Source organism: Trypanosoma cruzi, genomic scaffold (genome assembly GCF_000209065.1).
Source record: "Trypanosoma cruzi strain CL Brener 1047053516747 genomic scaffold, whole genome shotgun sequence".
Lineage (NCBI taxonomy): Eukaryota > Euglenozoa > Kinetoplastea > Trypanosomatida > Trypanosomatidae > Trypanosoma > Trypanosoma cruzi.
In genome coordinates this window covers 99,583-111,669 of record NW_001849531.1, presented here as the reverse complement: position 1 = coordinate 111,669, position 12,087 = coordinate 99,583, and the positions used below count along the sequence as shown (strand labels likewise).

Sequence of the window (12,087 nt, the reverse complement as noted above, 5' to 3'; positions counted from 1 at the left end):
TACGGTGAGTGGCCTCTTTGCAAGCATTTACGGCAGACGCAGTAGCCCAAACCTTTTCCACTCACAAATCCCACAACCGATGCAGTCAAACCTATTCGACAGAAAAAAAAAAGTTCCGGTAAGCCGCAAGATCCAAATAAGAGAAGGAGAATTTCCCGCAGTGTGGTTGGATCATAATAATGCGTTTCACGTGCACACCAAAATAACAAGAGAGGGAAGCAAGCATATACATATAAACAGAGACACACATCCATACTTTTTCCTTCTTTTTTCGTCACTACACCTTTTTCTTGTTTTTTGCTTTTATTTATTAAGTCGACAAAGACGTCTATCAGTGCCAACGATGTAAATAATTACGTTACGCAAAAATGAAGTATGAGGAAGATCAATTGAAAGGTATAGAAGAAAAAAGAAAAAAACCGCTTCTGTATTTCTGTGTGTGTCTGTTTTGGTGCCCCCGGGCACGCCATCGTGCTCATTCTTTACATTTAGAAGGGAAAGCAAAAAGGCTAAAGAAAAAGAAATCCTAAAGGACTTCAGATGTGGCTTTCACACACAAGCCTGCGTTGCTCCCTGCAAGACGGTAAAAAATGGAATGTGGCCGCAATAAACCCCTCCCGGGAGAGAGTCATGCTGCTTCTACTCGAAGACTGGCGGCAGTGGCAAACGTTTATAAGGAAGCCGCATGCGGAAGAAATGATCGTTCGGTGTTCTCCCCTGTGTTTTGCCATTTTTGGGTGTCTGTTTCGATGACGCAACCGTCTTTTGTTGGCGTTCGCGCTGGGCGTCTTTAAGACGTGCCAGTGCCGTGTCTGCTCCATATGATAAAGATGTCACTTTATTTGCCCCTCCCGCACCCCGCCGCGCCGACAGGGACTCGATTCGCATTAGATCCCTCTCTTCTCTGTTTGGCCCAACAATCATTGGGCGAAATGGCCGGATTGTGGGCGGTGCAGGCGGAGAGCACGACGGCAGCTTGCCTCGCTCTTCTTGCAGAGCAAGAGACGGAGCCGGAGTTACCCGTTCCAACGCGTAATTTACTACGGGCGATGTCTCTATCCCCGACACAGCCCTAGGCGATGTGACGAAAGCACCTAAGCTGTGAGTCACAAACGGTCTCACTCTTTCAGGTTCAGGCAACGGCGGGGACAACAATATCGTCGAGAGATGTACATTACGTTTCTGTCCGAGTTGTTGCTGATGCCCTTGCCACGCCGTCAGTGGTGGCGCCCCTTGAGATGCAGTTCTTTCAGCATCTAATCCATCTTTCACAAGAAAAAAAGACCCCTCGTCTGAATCCCAGAAGACGTACATCGGTCCATGGTTGTCGCCTAACGGACTTCCCAACTGCACTCCAGGATAGTAGTCAACCACAGTACCATGAAATGGTAACACACGCCGCGTACCTCTCCCGCCTGCTTTTGCCGCGGCAGCACTTCTTTGTCCTCTTAATTGTTCTACGTTATCAGGAAGACCGGTACGCGCGCTATAAGTCACGTTGGCAATGGGAATGACCTCATCGTTGAACATGATATAACCTGCTGGATTAGAGGACAGTGCTGCACACAAATCTCCCGCGTGCCGCGTGCTCACTGGAAGAGGCACATACACAACCCCGCTCTCCTCGTCTTCCCGCAAATTCCCTCCGGATTCACATAAATATGGGGAGCTTGCGAGATTTTTCGTAAAGAATGCCCGTTCAGCCTCTAAGTCCTCACCAGAGAGACCCAAGTCACGCAACAGCCTATTAATCATCCGTGTCAGCCGTTCCACTGTTTTCTCGTGTAACGATGCCCGAAGAAGTATTTTCTGCAGATATTCCCCCTTCTTCCCTCTTTTTGCGCCATCCGCAAGTTGACGCAACTGAGTACGATGCCGAGCACGATGGGAAATACGCTTCATGCGAAGCTGAACGAGAGTTTTGAGTTTTTCTTCCCGAGAAAGTAACAGAAGCGCCCTGTTCCCTTCTTCTTCTTCCTGCTCACTTTTGCCCCTGATCGAGTCTTTGAAAAGAGCTGAACTAAACGCGTCGTATCCCATGACAGTTGGCAAAAACTCCATCGCCCCTTTTCGTCCTTTTCGAAAAGAGGACTCTTCCCGCAGCTTCGCTGCTGCCGCCTGAAGCTCAAAAAAGGCCGCCTTCGCGCGTAACGTCACCGGGTTGTTTTCCCAAAACAAAATTTGCCGTTTACGCTGCTCCTGTTTTTCCAGCGTTATAAATTCCTTCATCTCCTCATCCTCCCTTTTTTCTGAGCTCAACACCGCCTTTGCCCCCACGGAGGCCGCAGCAGAGAAGTAGTCCATCACCGCACGTCGCCGGTATGGATCGTCCTCCTTCTTCATTGTAACATTCATCGTACTAATCGCCGCCCCTTCCTCACACGACAAGACGGCTGCCAGACGGCTTACCTCTTCCGCATATGTCCCAAAAAATCCCAATAGAAGGGCCACGCTCGACTCTATGGAGTCCATCTCTTTTTTCAATCTCACCATGTCCTTAAAGTGCTGCTCCCGTAATCCTCGCACACCCAGATAAATTTCATTGAACTCCTCCAGTAGCGTTTTCCTCCCCTCCATTGCCGCTGAGTTTTTTCGGCGTAAAATGAACGCTTGGAGCATTCCACTTTTCTTTCCACTCGGGCTCAAAGTTGCGTTGGCAGCATTTTCCTGATATTGAGCAAATTTCTGTGTCATAAGCTGAAGCTTTCTTGCCTTTCGCCGTCGCTGTTCCTCCAACAAGACCTTAGGCTTGAGTGATTTGTTCATCTCAGCCTCGACAGATGATGCACTTCCTCTTCGAGGGCGGTTCAGCTGCCGGATGTACCGTTCATAGTCAAAAACGGCGCCCACACTGTCATCACCCATAAGCGGGATGGTCTGCGTTGACGCCGTCCTAAGTTGAACAACTCCTTTCACTGAAACTGCATTCACAGTCACAAAATTTGTTTTTACCTTCCTAGGGGCTGGCTTCGGTCTTGTCACTCCTGATATTAACGGTGATGAATGTGGCATTTCGGCCGGTTGGGATAACGAAGAGACTCCCTCCACTGCCAGGACCGCTGGTATCGGTGTGACGTGCTTTGCGGGAACTTCTCCCGTAGGCATTGGGGTCAACGATGAGACTTTGACGACCGCGTTGCTTTGCTTTGCGACAGCCCCCGTTGTCGACGGCAACGACGGCGCATTATTCTTTCCCAATTCACTTGTCGTGGAGAGCTGGGGTTCGGAGTCCATTATGGCTTCAGCGCTGCCAGAAGATGTGGAGTTATTTTGAACGGCTTCCGAAATTGACAGGTTCGACGATGCTTGTATCGTCGGAAGCGCATACTCCGACTTCGGCGTCTTGGTTTCCGGAATAACGGCCAGCAAACCCCGTGACATGGAATCACTGAAAATTTCACCAAAATGCCCACCTTGTGCCTGGGAATGATGCGACCGTCGTCGCCTCCACATGGCGTCCTGCAGCTGGTATCGCAGCAAGAGGACCTCACGAAAGTAACAACGCAGCATAAAATTATGCGCCTTACGGAAACGATCAAGGCTCTCCTCCAATTCACGGCACTGCTGCTCACTCTTGCTTAGTTCAAACTCAAGGTCTCTCGTGCGCTGTTGAAACGCCGCCGACCGCCTCTCTTCTGCGGCAAGTTCAACGCTGGGAAGAGCTTTTTGTATCGTATTCTCGACAAGCTCCTGTACCACGGCCGCACAGACGTCCTCTGCAGGCTCACTTCGGCCTGGTACAAGGGTTCCAATGTGATCATAGACGCGGTAAGCGAGGCGCTGCAGACGTCGTTGCACATCTGCACGGACCTGCGGGTGGACGTTGTGAAACGCGAGAAGGCTATTCACTTCCCGCAAATTACTCTCTATACACAAGGAAAATTTCCCCATTTTCACGCGACAACACCGTGGTATCGTGTTGGATGCCGCGGTCGTTATCCTTATATATATATATATATATATATATATATATATGTATTTGTTAACCCCTTTTTTTCCTCTTCTTGTTCCCCCGTCCTCTATAAGCAATTAAGAAAGTGAAAAAAAGAGAAGCAAAGTAGAAGAAAAAAAAAGGGAAGAGGTGATAAAACATTAGCAACACGGGAAGTAAGCAGCCGAACCGGCAGAAACAAAAAGAAAAGGAACGTCTTTTAAAAGACACACAAATAAGACAATTATCAACAGCATCAAAAACGTCCCAACACCGATCAAAAGAACCGTCATCATGATGGCAGAGCCTAATTGTTGCGGGCAAAGCAAAAACCCTGCATCACTGACAGCTTGCTTTTCTGGGACAAGCATAAAAAAAAAAAAAATGTAGGCCTTTCAGCTGTCACTCTCTATTTGTGTAGGGGAGGAAAAAGAGCTTGCTTTTGTTCTCTGCTTCGCTCCAGTTGCATTCCGTCATCTTCCTGGAGCGGCAGGAATGACATTTCTTTTTTTTACAGGACGCTTCTTTTCACTTTCTCCCGCCACTGCTGGATCCCCCTCTCAAACACACCGCTCACCATGCCTCTTGGGCAGTAAACACTCGTTACGCCAATCGAGGAGACACTCTCAATATTGTTCGTCTGGTTGTCAAAGAAAACAAACTGAGAAAAGTCCTCCTTGACGTCTATTTCCTTCTCCCTAAGCTTGCGCAGAATCGTCCGATGGTGACTTGCCTTATTAGCGGAGTAAATCTCCACAAGATCCCCAAAGAGTGAGAGCATCGGCACGCGTCTCCCAGAGCTGTCGGTGAATTGAAAGAGCTGCAGGAGCTCCATCGCCCAGCGGGGCTCATCGCATGTGGAAGAAATTGCCAGCGATGTGGAGCTCCATTTTGGATCGGTTGAAAGTTTCTGCAGCAGCTCCCGCGTCTCCCCGAGAAGACGCACATTTGTGCCGGCCCTGTCAAAGGCACCGTTTGGGTCGCTGGGGTCCGCCCTGAACGGCGCCCCACCACCACCCCACAATTCATACATCTCTGGAGCCCATAGTGTACCGTCTAAATCAAAGACAATAACAAGCGGCACGCTTTCTTCAGTCATCCGTTCTTTAATTTCCCCTCCACTGAACGGCGGAGGCAGGAATAGAGAGACATAAACGATGGGACAGTAGGAAGACAGGGCAAAAGTGCGTGCCATGTTGGAGCGCTCCTGCCGCCCGCAGTGTCCACGGAAAGATGCAAGCATGTACACACAAAACATATATCACAATCAGAAAGAACCTCAAGAGGGGGCAATTAAAAAAAAAAAAAAAAAAACCGCCGCCATAAGTTCTTCTTTAGCGCCCGCATACGCATCGATAATTGCACTCACAGAAGCAACTTTTTCGGGGTTGTGAATGCTGTAGAAATGCTCCAAACGCCACCGCCACAGACAGCGCTTCGCCGCATCCCTCAACGCACCGTTCGTGATGCTGCTCCCACGGCACAGCATCACGGATCCGTTTGCTTCTCCCCAAACCAGCGCCAAAAGAAGATATATTTTTTTTTTTCCCTCGTGAATGTGTCGCCGACAGCCTCATCGTGCGGCACCAGGGGTCCATTACCGAATGGACGCGTTTCTTCAAAAAGCCAAAAGTCAACCATTCCGCAGTGCCGTGCTCCGCACCTCAGCCCGCACAATCCGCGTCGTGCCGGGGCACAAATGTAATGCCATGGGTTCTGGGGAGCGAGGGGTGCACGTGTTGCCTTCACGAGTGAAAGTCTTGAATTTTTTTTTACACAAAAATATAAAATACAAAAAAAAAAAAAATGAAAGAATAATTTAAAAACAAAAAAAACAAAAGAAAAAAACATTGAGAGGCGAGTAGAAGCAGGAGAAGGTGCGCAAAGGATATAATAATGAAAGGGGAGAAAAGAAAGGGCGTGCCTTGAAATGGAGAAACAAAAAAAAAAAATCATTACTAATGATGCGCTGCCGTCTGATGCAACTGTTGTTTGTATGCGTTTATGCGTGTCTGGGGACCCCGTTCCGATGTAAAAATTACGACAAAACCCACGTAACACAGCAAAACACGCCCGGACTCAACCCATTAAATCCAACAGTGGCGCAGCCAAACAAATAAAAAATTAAAGCACATGTGACAAAACAAAAACAAAAACAAAAAACAACAACAACAAGAAAGGAAAAAAGGCAAAAGGGGCAAATTTCCCTCCGTGTGAGGGAAATAGACAAACGCACGCACGCACACAGAAAGAGAGGGAGAGAAGAATGGAGGGAAGACGTTGGATGCATGAATACATTAGAAAAGAGTTTGTGAACCTTTCCGTCCCTCCGTCTCCTGTTGCGGCACCCGTTCCCACTCCTCCCACCCGTCAGTTACTCATCTACCGCCCGCCCCCATGGAAGGGAGATTGGGCATAATTTTGGTTCGTTTTTTGTTGTTGTTGTTGTCGTTTTTTTGCACTTATTTCTCTCGTGTGTGAGTTTGTGGCCAATTCATCCGCTTCCACCGCCCCACCAGTCACGCGAGTAAATGTGCAGTCACAACTGCCACCAAAGAAAAGAAAAAAAAAAAAAAAATAATAATAATAATAATAATAAATCCAAAACAAGACAACATCCGCTCTGATACGTGTAATCAAAACCCTCCTTTACTTTTTCATTGTGACCTCCCGCCCTCAGCAAAACCACAACTTCCCGAGCATGTGTTCTTCATATGGAATGGTGTTTGTAACCCGTTTAATTGAAGATTTATAAGCACATGCACTTCTCTTCTCTATCACATCCCTTTATGGCTTATATAAATAAATAAATATAAATAAATAAATAAATATATATATATATATTACGATCAGGTGGGTAGTGTGTTTGCAGAACCATTGCAAACAAAAACAATGGTTGTAATCTCCTCTCAGCATGAATCACAGTTGCCTATTTTCACGTACGCTTCGCATCCTTCCAGTAAACTTTGCTTTAAATTTTATCTCTGCTTGTTGTCAAGTGACGAGGGTTTTCCTTCCCATTTCACCTTTCCTCACTACACAAAGGTCCAGAAACGTACGTATCCATCCTGTGATGCGGTTACAACGCAACGGGAAGTGCCGTTTACCCGCACACCACGAGAAAGGCCCTTCCAGGCCTGTGGAAACCCTCCCAATACCTCCGTTAGTTTGCGTACGTCCCACAGGTACAAATTCTCGCCAACACTCGCCGCCAAATGTACATCATCTACATGAAGACCCGTCACATAATTTTTTAGTTGCAGCGTGTGTGTAAAGTTTGCAGATGGCAACCCATCAATCATGGGCTTTCCTGTGGGGCGATAAGGGACGCGGTAGTCCCAGGAAAGAATGGTGCTGTCAAAGGACCCGGTAAAGAATTGGTTGTTGTCTCGAACTGTCAGTGCTGGCAGTTTACGTGAGTGTCCTTTAAAGGACGTCACAATGGAGTCTGAGGCGACGTCCACAACCGTTATAGACCCGTCGCTGCCCCCCACTAATACAACAGATCCCGTAGGAATGCAGTCCATCACCTGCGCATTGGACGAGATAGTCAGATGCTGCGCCGGCTTGTTGTTACTGCAAAGAACAATACTGCGGCTCAGTCCACCAATAAGAAGTGGTGGAACCGTTTGCCCATGCACGTACGATACGCAATACACGTCGTTCCCCAAAGATATAGATGACGTTGGCGATAGTGCCGCCCCGTCGATGCCTCCCATCTCAAAGGACCATTCAACTGCATTGCCATCCTCGCAGCCCGTGGCAAATTGGTACCTCTCCTTAAAGCTGATGTCCCAGATGGCGGCTTCGTGGGTGTGTGCTTGCATGAGAGAATTTCCAAGTTCATCCACAAAGTACACATTGCCCATGGACGAACCCACTGCAAAGCGTCCTTCCACAGCGTCAGAGACCACGCAAAGAAACTTATCGCCCGGCACACCAGTAAAGGCGGAACGAAGGACAACGGCACCATGGATATTGAGTGGGCGCTCTCGAGGCGCGGACACCACCTCACGCGGAGCAATGTCCACCACATCTACGGAAGCGTTAATGCGTACACGAGGTTTGTCCCCAGTGGTTCCCACTACTGTGCCAGAGGTTGTTGGGACACCCCATCCAGAGGTCCGTCGTGAGTACCATGACTCCGCGGTTACAAGTCGATTGCATGACATCGATGTTGCCATCGACAATTCTGACACTGACGCCGATAAGCAACTTTGAATTCTCGTAATCTCCGCCTCCTTAAGAAGAAAGCGCGGAAAGTGTGGATGCGGTTCCAGGCAGATGATAACCCTAGCGTTGGAACTGAACCCTTCAAAGTTACGACTCTCTGACTCCTTGAGGAGCTCCTCAAGAATGCGGCAGGAGGCAATAGACTTGTGCGCATTTACAAGAACAAACCACGCTCCGTCATACATGGCCGCTTTGAATTGCTCGACAAACACCTCTGCCTTCGGCCTTAGGCGTAACTTCACTCCGAGGTCAATTGTAACAATGTGCATATTCAGCGTTTTGGCCACAAGCTCAATCTCGGCAATTGGATTGACGTCATAGCAGACACAAACAATACACCGACCGACAGCCACCATTTCCACGGCCCGCATGAGGCGCCGCCGCATTGAATTTTCCGATGGCCGTCTCAAGTTTGCATGAAATGAATCTTCCGTGCGTGCAGGTGTATCTATTTTTTCAAATTCTAACAGCTCAGGAACGCTATTTAATTTGTTTAAATAACCTGTACCCACGCTGTAGCATGGAGCACTCCCCGTGGTCTCCGCCGTGAGGTCGCTGGAGGCAACCGAAGTTTTATCCTCCTCCCCATCTTTCATTGCCGCAGACTGACTGGCACAAGACCCAGTGTCCAACAAGAATGCCGTCTGGGACGACAGTTTTGACAAAGATGATTGTACCGGGGTTTCTTGGGACACCGGTAGAGACAGATCCTCGTCAGCTATTTTGTTCAAAACGGTCTCCAGCAACGGCTGTTGGGCAACGCCGCTGACACAACCGTCACACCTCACGCTTTCTTCGATTTTCACCCGCTCCGAGGGCTCATTGTTCTTTTCATATACCACAGACACTTGCCGGGATGCATCCCCAGAGAGCAGGATCTCGCGCAGTTCACCCCTGTCCGTGACGGCCTGCCCATCCACCTCCACGATGCGGGCATCGAAAGGCAATTTTTGCGCGATGCCTGCTTCGGCCCCGTTCGGGTAAGCCTTAATTTGACAGTCCGGTTCAACAGAAATGCTGTGAAAAAATTCATCCGCCGTTGCCTCTAGTGAATTTCCACGCCCATGAGACATATGGCAGCTTCACGGTGTTTTGGTGGCGGTGTACCCCCACGCCGACGCCCCGCTCGTGGCAGTCCTCTTTCACCGCCCTTGCTCTGGAGTGCGTCCGGGTGTTCTCTCACCGTTACTTCCTACTCCCGCTGTTGACTCACGTGTTGGATCCCACCGCCAAATAAAATTATTTACCGCTGCTGCCTTCTCTTTACAAAAAAAAAAAAAAAAAAAAAAAACGCGCTTTGTGGCTGGTTGTGCACGTCAAAGAGACCAAGCAGCAAAGCAAAGCAAAAAAAAAAAAAAGGAAAAATAACAACAAACAGAGAGAAAACACACGCAGTAACACACAGACTCACAAATAGAGAGAGGGAGAGAGAGACAAAAAAAAAAAGAAAAAAAAAAGAAAGAACAGAAAGGATGTGTATTCTCATGCATGCACGTACGCGCATAGATGAATGTATCTAGCTGTTGCATCTAAATTGTCTCGGGAAGAGAGAAACAAAGAAAAAAAGAGCATAAATAAATAAATACGTGTGTACATAAAAGCTGCTCTTTGGTGGAGGAATAAAATGTTTAATTCTTTAAAGCAGAAAATTTTCTTGCCTTTATTTTTCCCCTCTTTTTTTTTTTTTTCTTGTGTGTGTGTGTTTGTGTTTTTTTGCTCCCGACAAAACAATGCGAAGCCGCAAAGTGCGCTAAGTGAGCCGCCTCGTATGTACAGTAGAGAAACGCCACAACAACAACAACAACAAAAGGCAACATCCACAAAACCGGACAAAAAGAAAAAGGCGGAACAACAAAAAAAGGAGAGAGAACAAAGTAGCCGATGACGTCTGCCACCTGCGTTTCCCCTCCGCCCACAACCACACAAAAACCAAAAAAGAAAAACTCCAGTCTACAGCAGACGCTCTCAACATCACCGCTGTGGTTACATCATCGAACGGATATAGGGACAAACGCACAGCAAAAAAAAAAAAAAAAATGGGAGAAAACAGGACCAAATGAGGGAAGCGAATATTTCCCCCGCACCATCAGCCACGGTTAGAACGGCTACGTGACTTCATCTCCACAAAAGGGCTTGTGGGAGAAATAGACATGCGCCACAACGCACGCTCAGCATTCGGCCGAAGAGGGGCCTTTTCAATACGCCTCCGGGCTGCAATACCAACGACTGCCTCGTGTCCCTTCCCCTCATCACGCTGCATGTACATCTCTGCCAAAGTCATGTTTTCATCCTGTCGTGCATGAGATCCTACGCGGCGGCATCGGCGTGAACTCGAACGAGCGTTAACGGGCGCAGAAAAGTTTGCATAATTCTCAGCAGCATCCACAGGAGGAGAAGCGGTGGGTCTATCAGCAGCTTCCGCCCGTCGTTGTCGACCGCGTGTGTGATTCATCAGTTTGCTCCGGACATCCCTCAAGAGGCCTAATGCTCTACGGACTCCATCTGTAAGCTGTTCATTTTTCGGTGACGCACTTTTTTCTGAGACCACAAACGTCTCCACCCCAGAGCTCTCCTCTGCTATGGGAAAGATGGTGCGAGCGGTGCGTGGCGTTGGACTACGTTGTTGTACCGGACTCACGTGGCGGCCACAATCCCCACGGGTATTTCCAGAATACATGTCTGCCATTGGTGTCTGTTGTTCTTTTGGAGGCGAAAAGTTGTCGTGGCGCACGGCAGAGCGCATTGTCGGGGGCGTGCGTGAACGCGGCGGTTTTAACGTTTCCCGAAGACGACGAGTGCTCTCACAACGAGCCACGTGAACTGCGCGTGACATCAACGCCTTTTCTTCTCCCTCTAGTTCTCGTATACGTTGGTCTATTTCTTCATCTGTTGCCTCTGTGGCAATGGAAACACCATGCGGACGCGGCTGCGGCGATAGCGACGCGGCTGGCGAAATCGTGGAAACGCATGAGTTCTCCTCAGCCTTGCGCCGCAGTTCCGGTAGGTCTCCCTTAATCATGTCATGTGCCACAGTGAGGTCCGCTAGTTCTCGCTGAGACTGCTGGAGTTGCTGCCGCAGTTGTTGCAAGGCGGTATTTTTATCTGCCACTGGTGGAGTGACGGGGCCAAGGGATATAATTGTGGGAACACACCGTGCAGCAATACGCTCCATACAAACAGCCCACTCATATTGCAGGCGGCATCGTTTGGATCGTTCTGAAGATAAAAGCAACTCTAATGGCGTCACACGACGCTGTCGAGCCTCATAAAGTTGGTACTCCCATCCAGCCAGCTCGGTGTCAACGTCAGCATCCTTCTCCTTCACATCGGCCTCCAACCGGGCAATTTTTGCCCTTCTAATTTCAACCTCCTCCTCCGTCTCACGCTGCCGCTTCCGCTCATGTTCCTCAATTTCTTTACTTTGTAGACGCTGGCGCGTAACCTCGTGAAGTTGGTTGTATAATCGCCCCACCTGATCCACCGCCATGGCGTGGTCGTGTGCAATGAGAAGACGTTGGGCATTAGCCATGGCATGCAATGAATCCGATACCTGGCCGTCAAAGTGGGTCACAATGGATGAGACTGTGCTGGTGGTGTACATAAAAGCATCTCTGATCCCACGCTGATAGTACGCATCACATAATTCGCGAAACCCCTGCACAAGTCCCATCGCACCCGCTTCGTATTGATGCGTGAAAAGTGGCGGCATATTGAGCACCATCACGGGGTCGTTCTTGATCTTCATGGCACGTTGCGTGAATCGCAGGCTGGCAACTGTTTGCTCAAAGTTTTCATGGGAGGGATTAATGCAACAGAGAATAAACGTCATGCCGGACCCACCAAGACAGTTGCGCAGAATACGTGTAAGTTTTGCATCACGGTAGGGCACATACGACCGCTTCTCTACAATGGCGTCAACCACA

The 12,087-nt window shown here is 48.9% G+C and overlaps 4 protein-coding genes across 4 annotated transcripts, besides 13 other annotated features; all 4 read right to left on the bottom strand.

Annotated features, from left to right (window-relative positions):
- Positions 1-392: part of a sequence feature (areas merged during assembly that could not be assigned to a particular haplotype. This can correspond to areas where the two haplotypes were merged or to regions with more than two copies in the genome that were merged during assembly.) that runs on past the window's edge.
- Positions 393-12,087: a sequence feature (heterozygous, Esmeraldo-like haplotype).
- On the bottom strand, positions 640-3,891 carry Tc00.1047053506811.40 (hypothetical protein, conserved; the record flags this gene model as incomplete). The annotated part of the gene is made up of 1 exon (XM_813108.1): positions 640-3,891. One exon carries the CDS (start codon positions 3,889-3,891, stop codon positions 640-642), a length of 3,252 nt encoding a protein of 1,083 aa, XP_818201.1.
- Positions 3,943-3,979: a microsatellite.
- Positions 4,032-4,090: a sequence feature (CT-rich).
- Positions 4,443-5,189, bottom strand: Tc00.1047053506811.30 (hypothetical protein, conserved; the record flags this gene model as incomplete). Its single annotated transcript, XM_813107.1, has 1 exon — positions 4,443-5,189. The coding sequence occupies one exon, from the start codon at positions 5,187-5,189 to the stop codon at positions 4,443-4,445; it is 747 nt and encodes a 248-aa protein (XP_818200.1).
- Positions 5,223-5,245: a sequence feature (AT_rich).
- Positions 5,710-5,779: a sequence feature (T-rich).
- Positions 6,072-6,103: a microsatellite.
- Positions 6,508-6,530: a microsatellite.
- Positions 6,730-6,774: a microsatellite.
- On the bottom strand, positions 6,967-9,237 carry Tc00.1047053506811.20 (hypothetical protein, conserved; the record flags this gene model as incomplete). Its single annotated transcript, XM_813106.1, has 1 exon — positions 6,967-9,237. One exon carries the CDS (start codon positions 9,235-9,237, stop codon positions 6,967-6,969), a length of 2,271 nt encoding a protein of 756 aa, XP_818199.1.
- Positions 9,432-9,455: a microsatellite.
- Positions 9,499-9,550: a sequence feature (T-rich).
- Positions 9,600-9,628: a microsatellite.
- Positions 9,814-9,879: a sequence feature (A-rich).
- Positions 10,251-12,087, bottom strand: Tc00.1047053506811.10 (kinesin, putative; the record flags this gene model as incomplete). The annotated part of the gene is made up of 1 exon (XM_813105.1): positions 10,251-12,087. A coding segment is annotated over one exon (1,837 nt), but the record flags the coding sequence as incomplete, so codon positions are not given.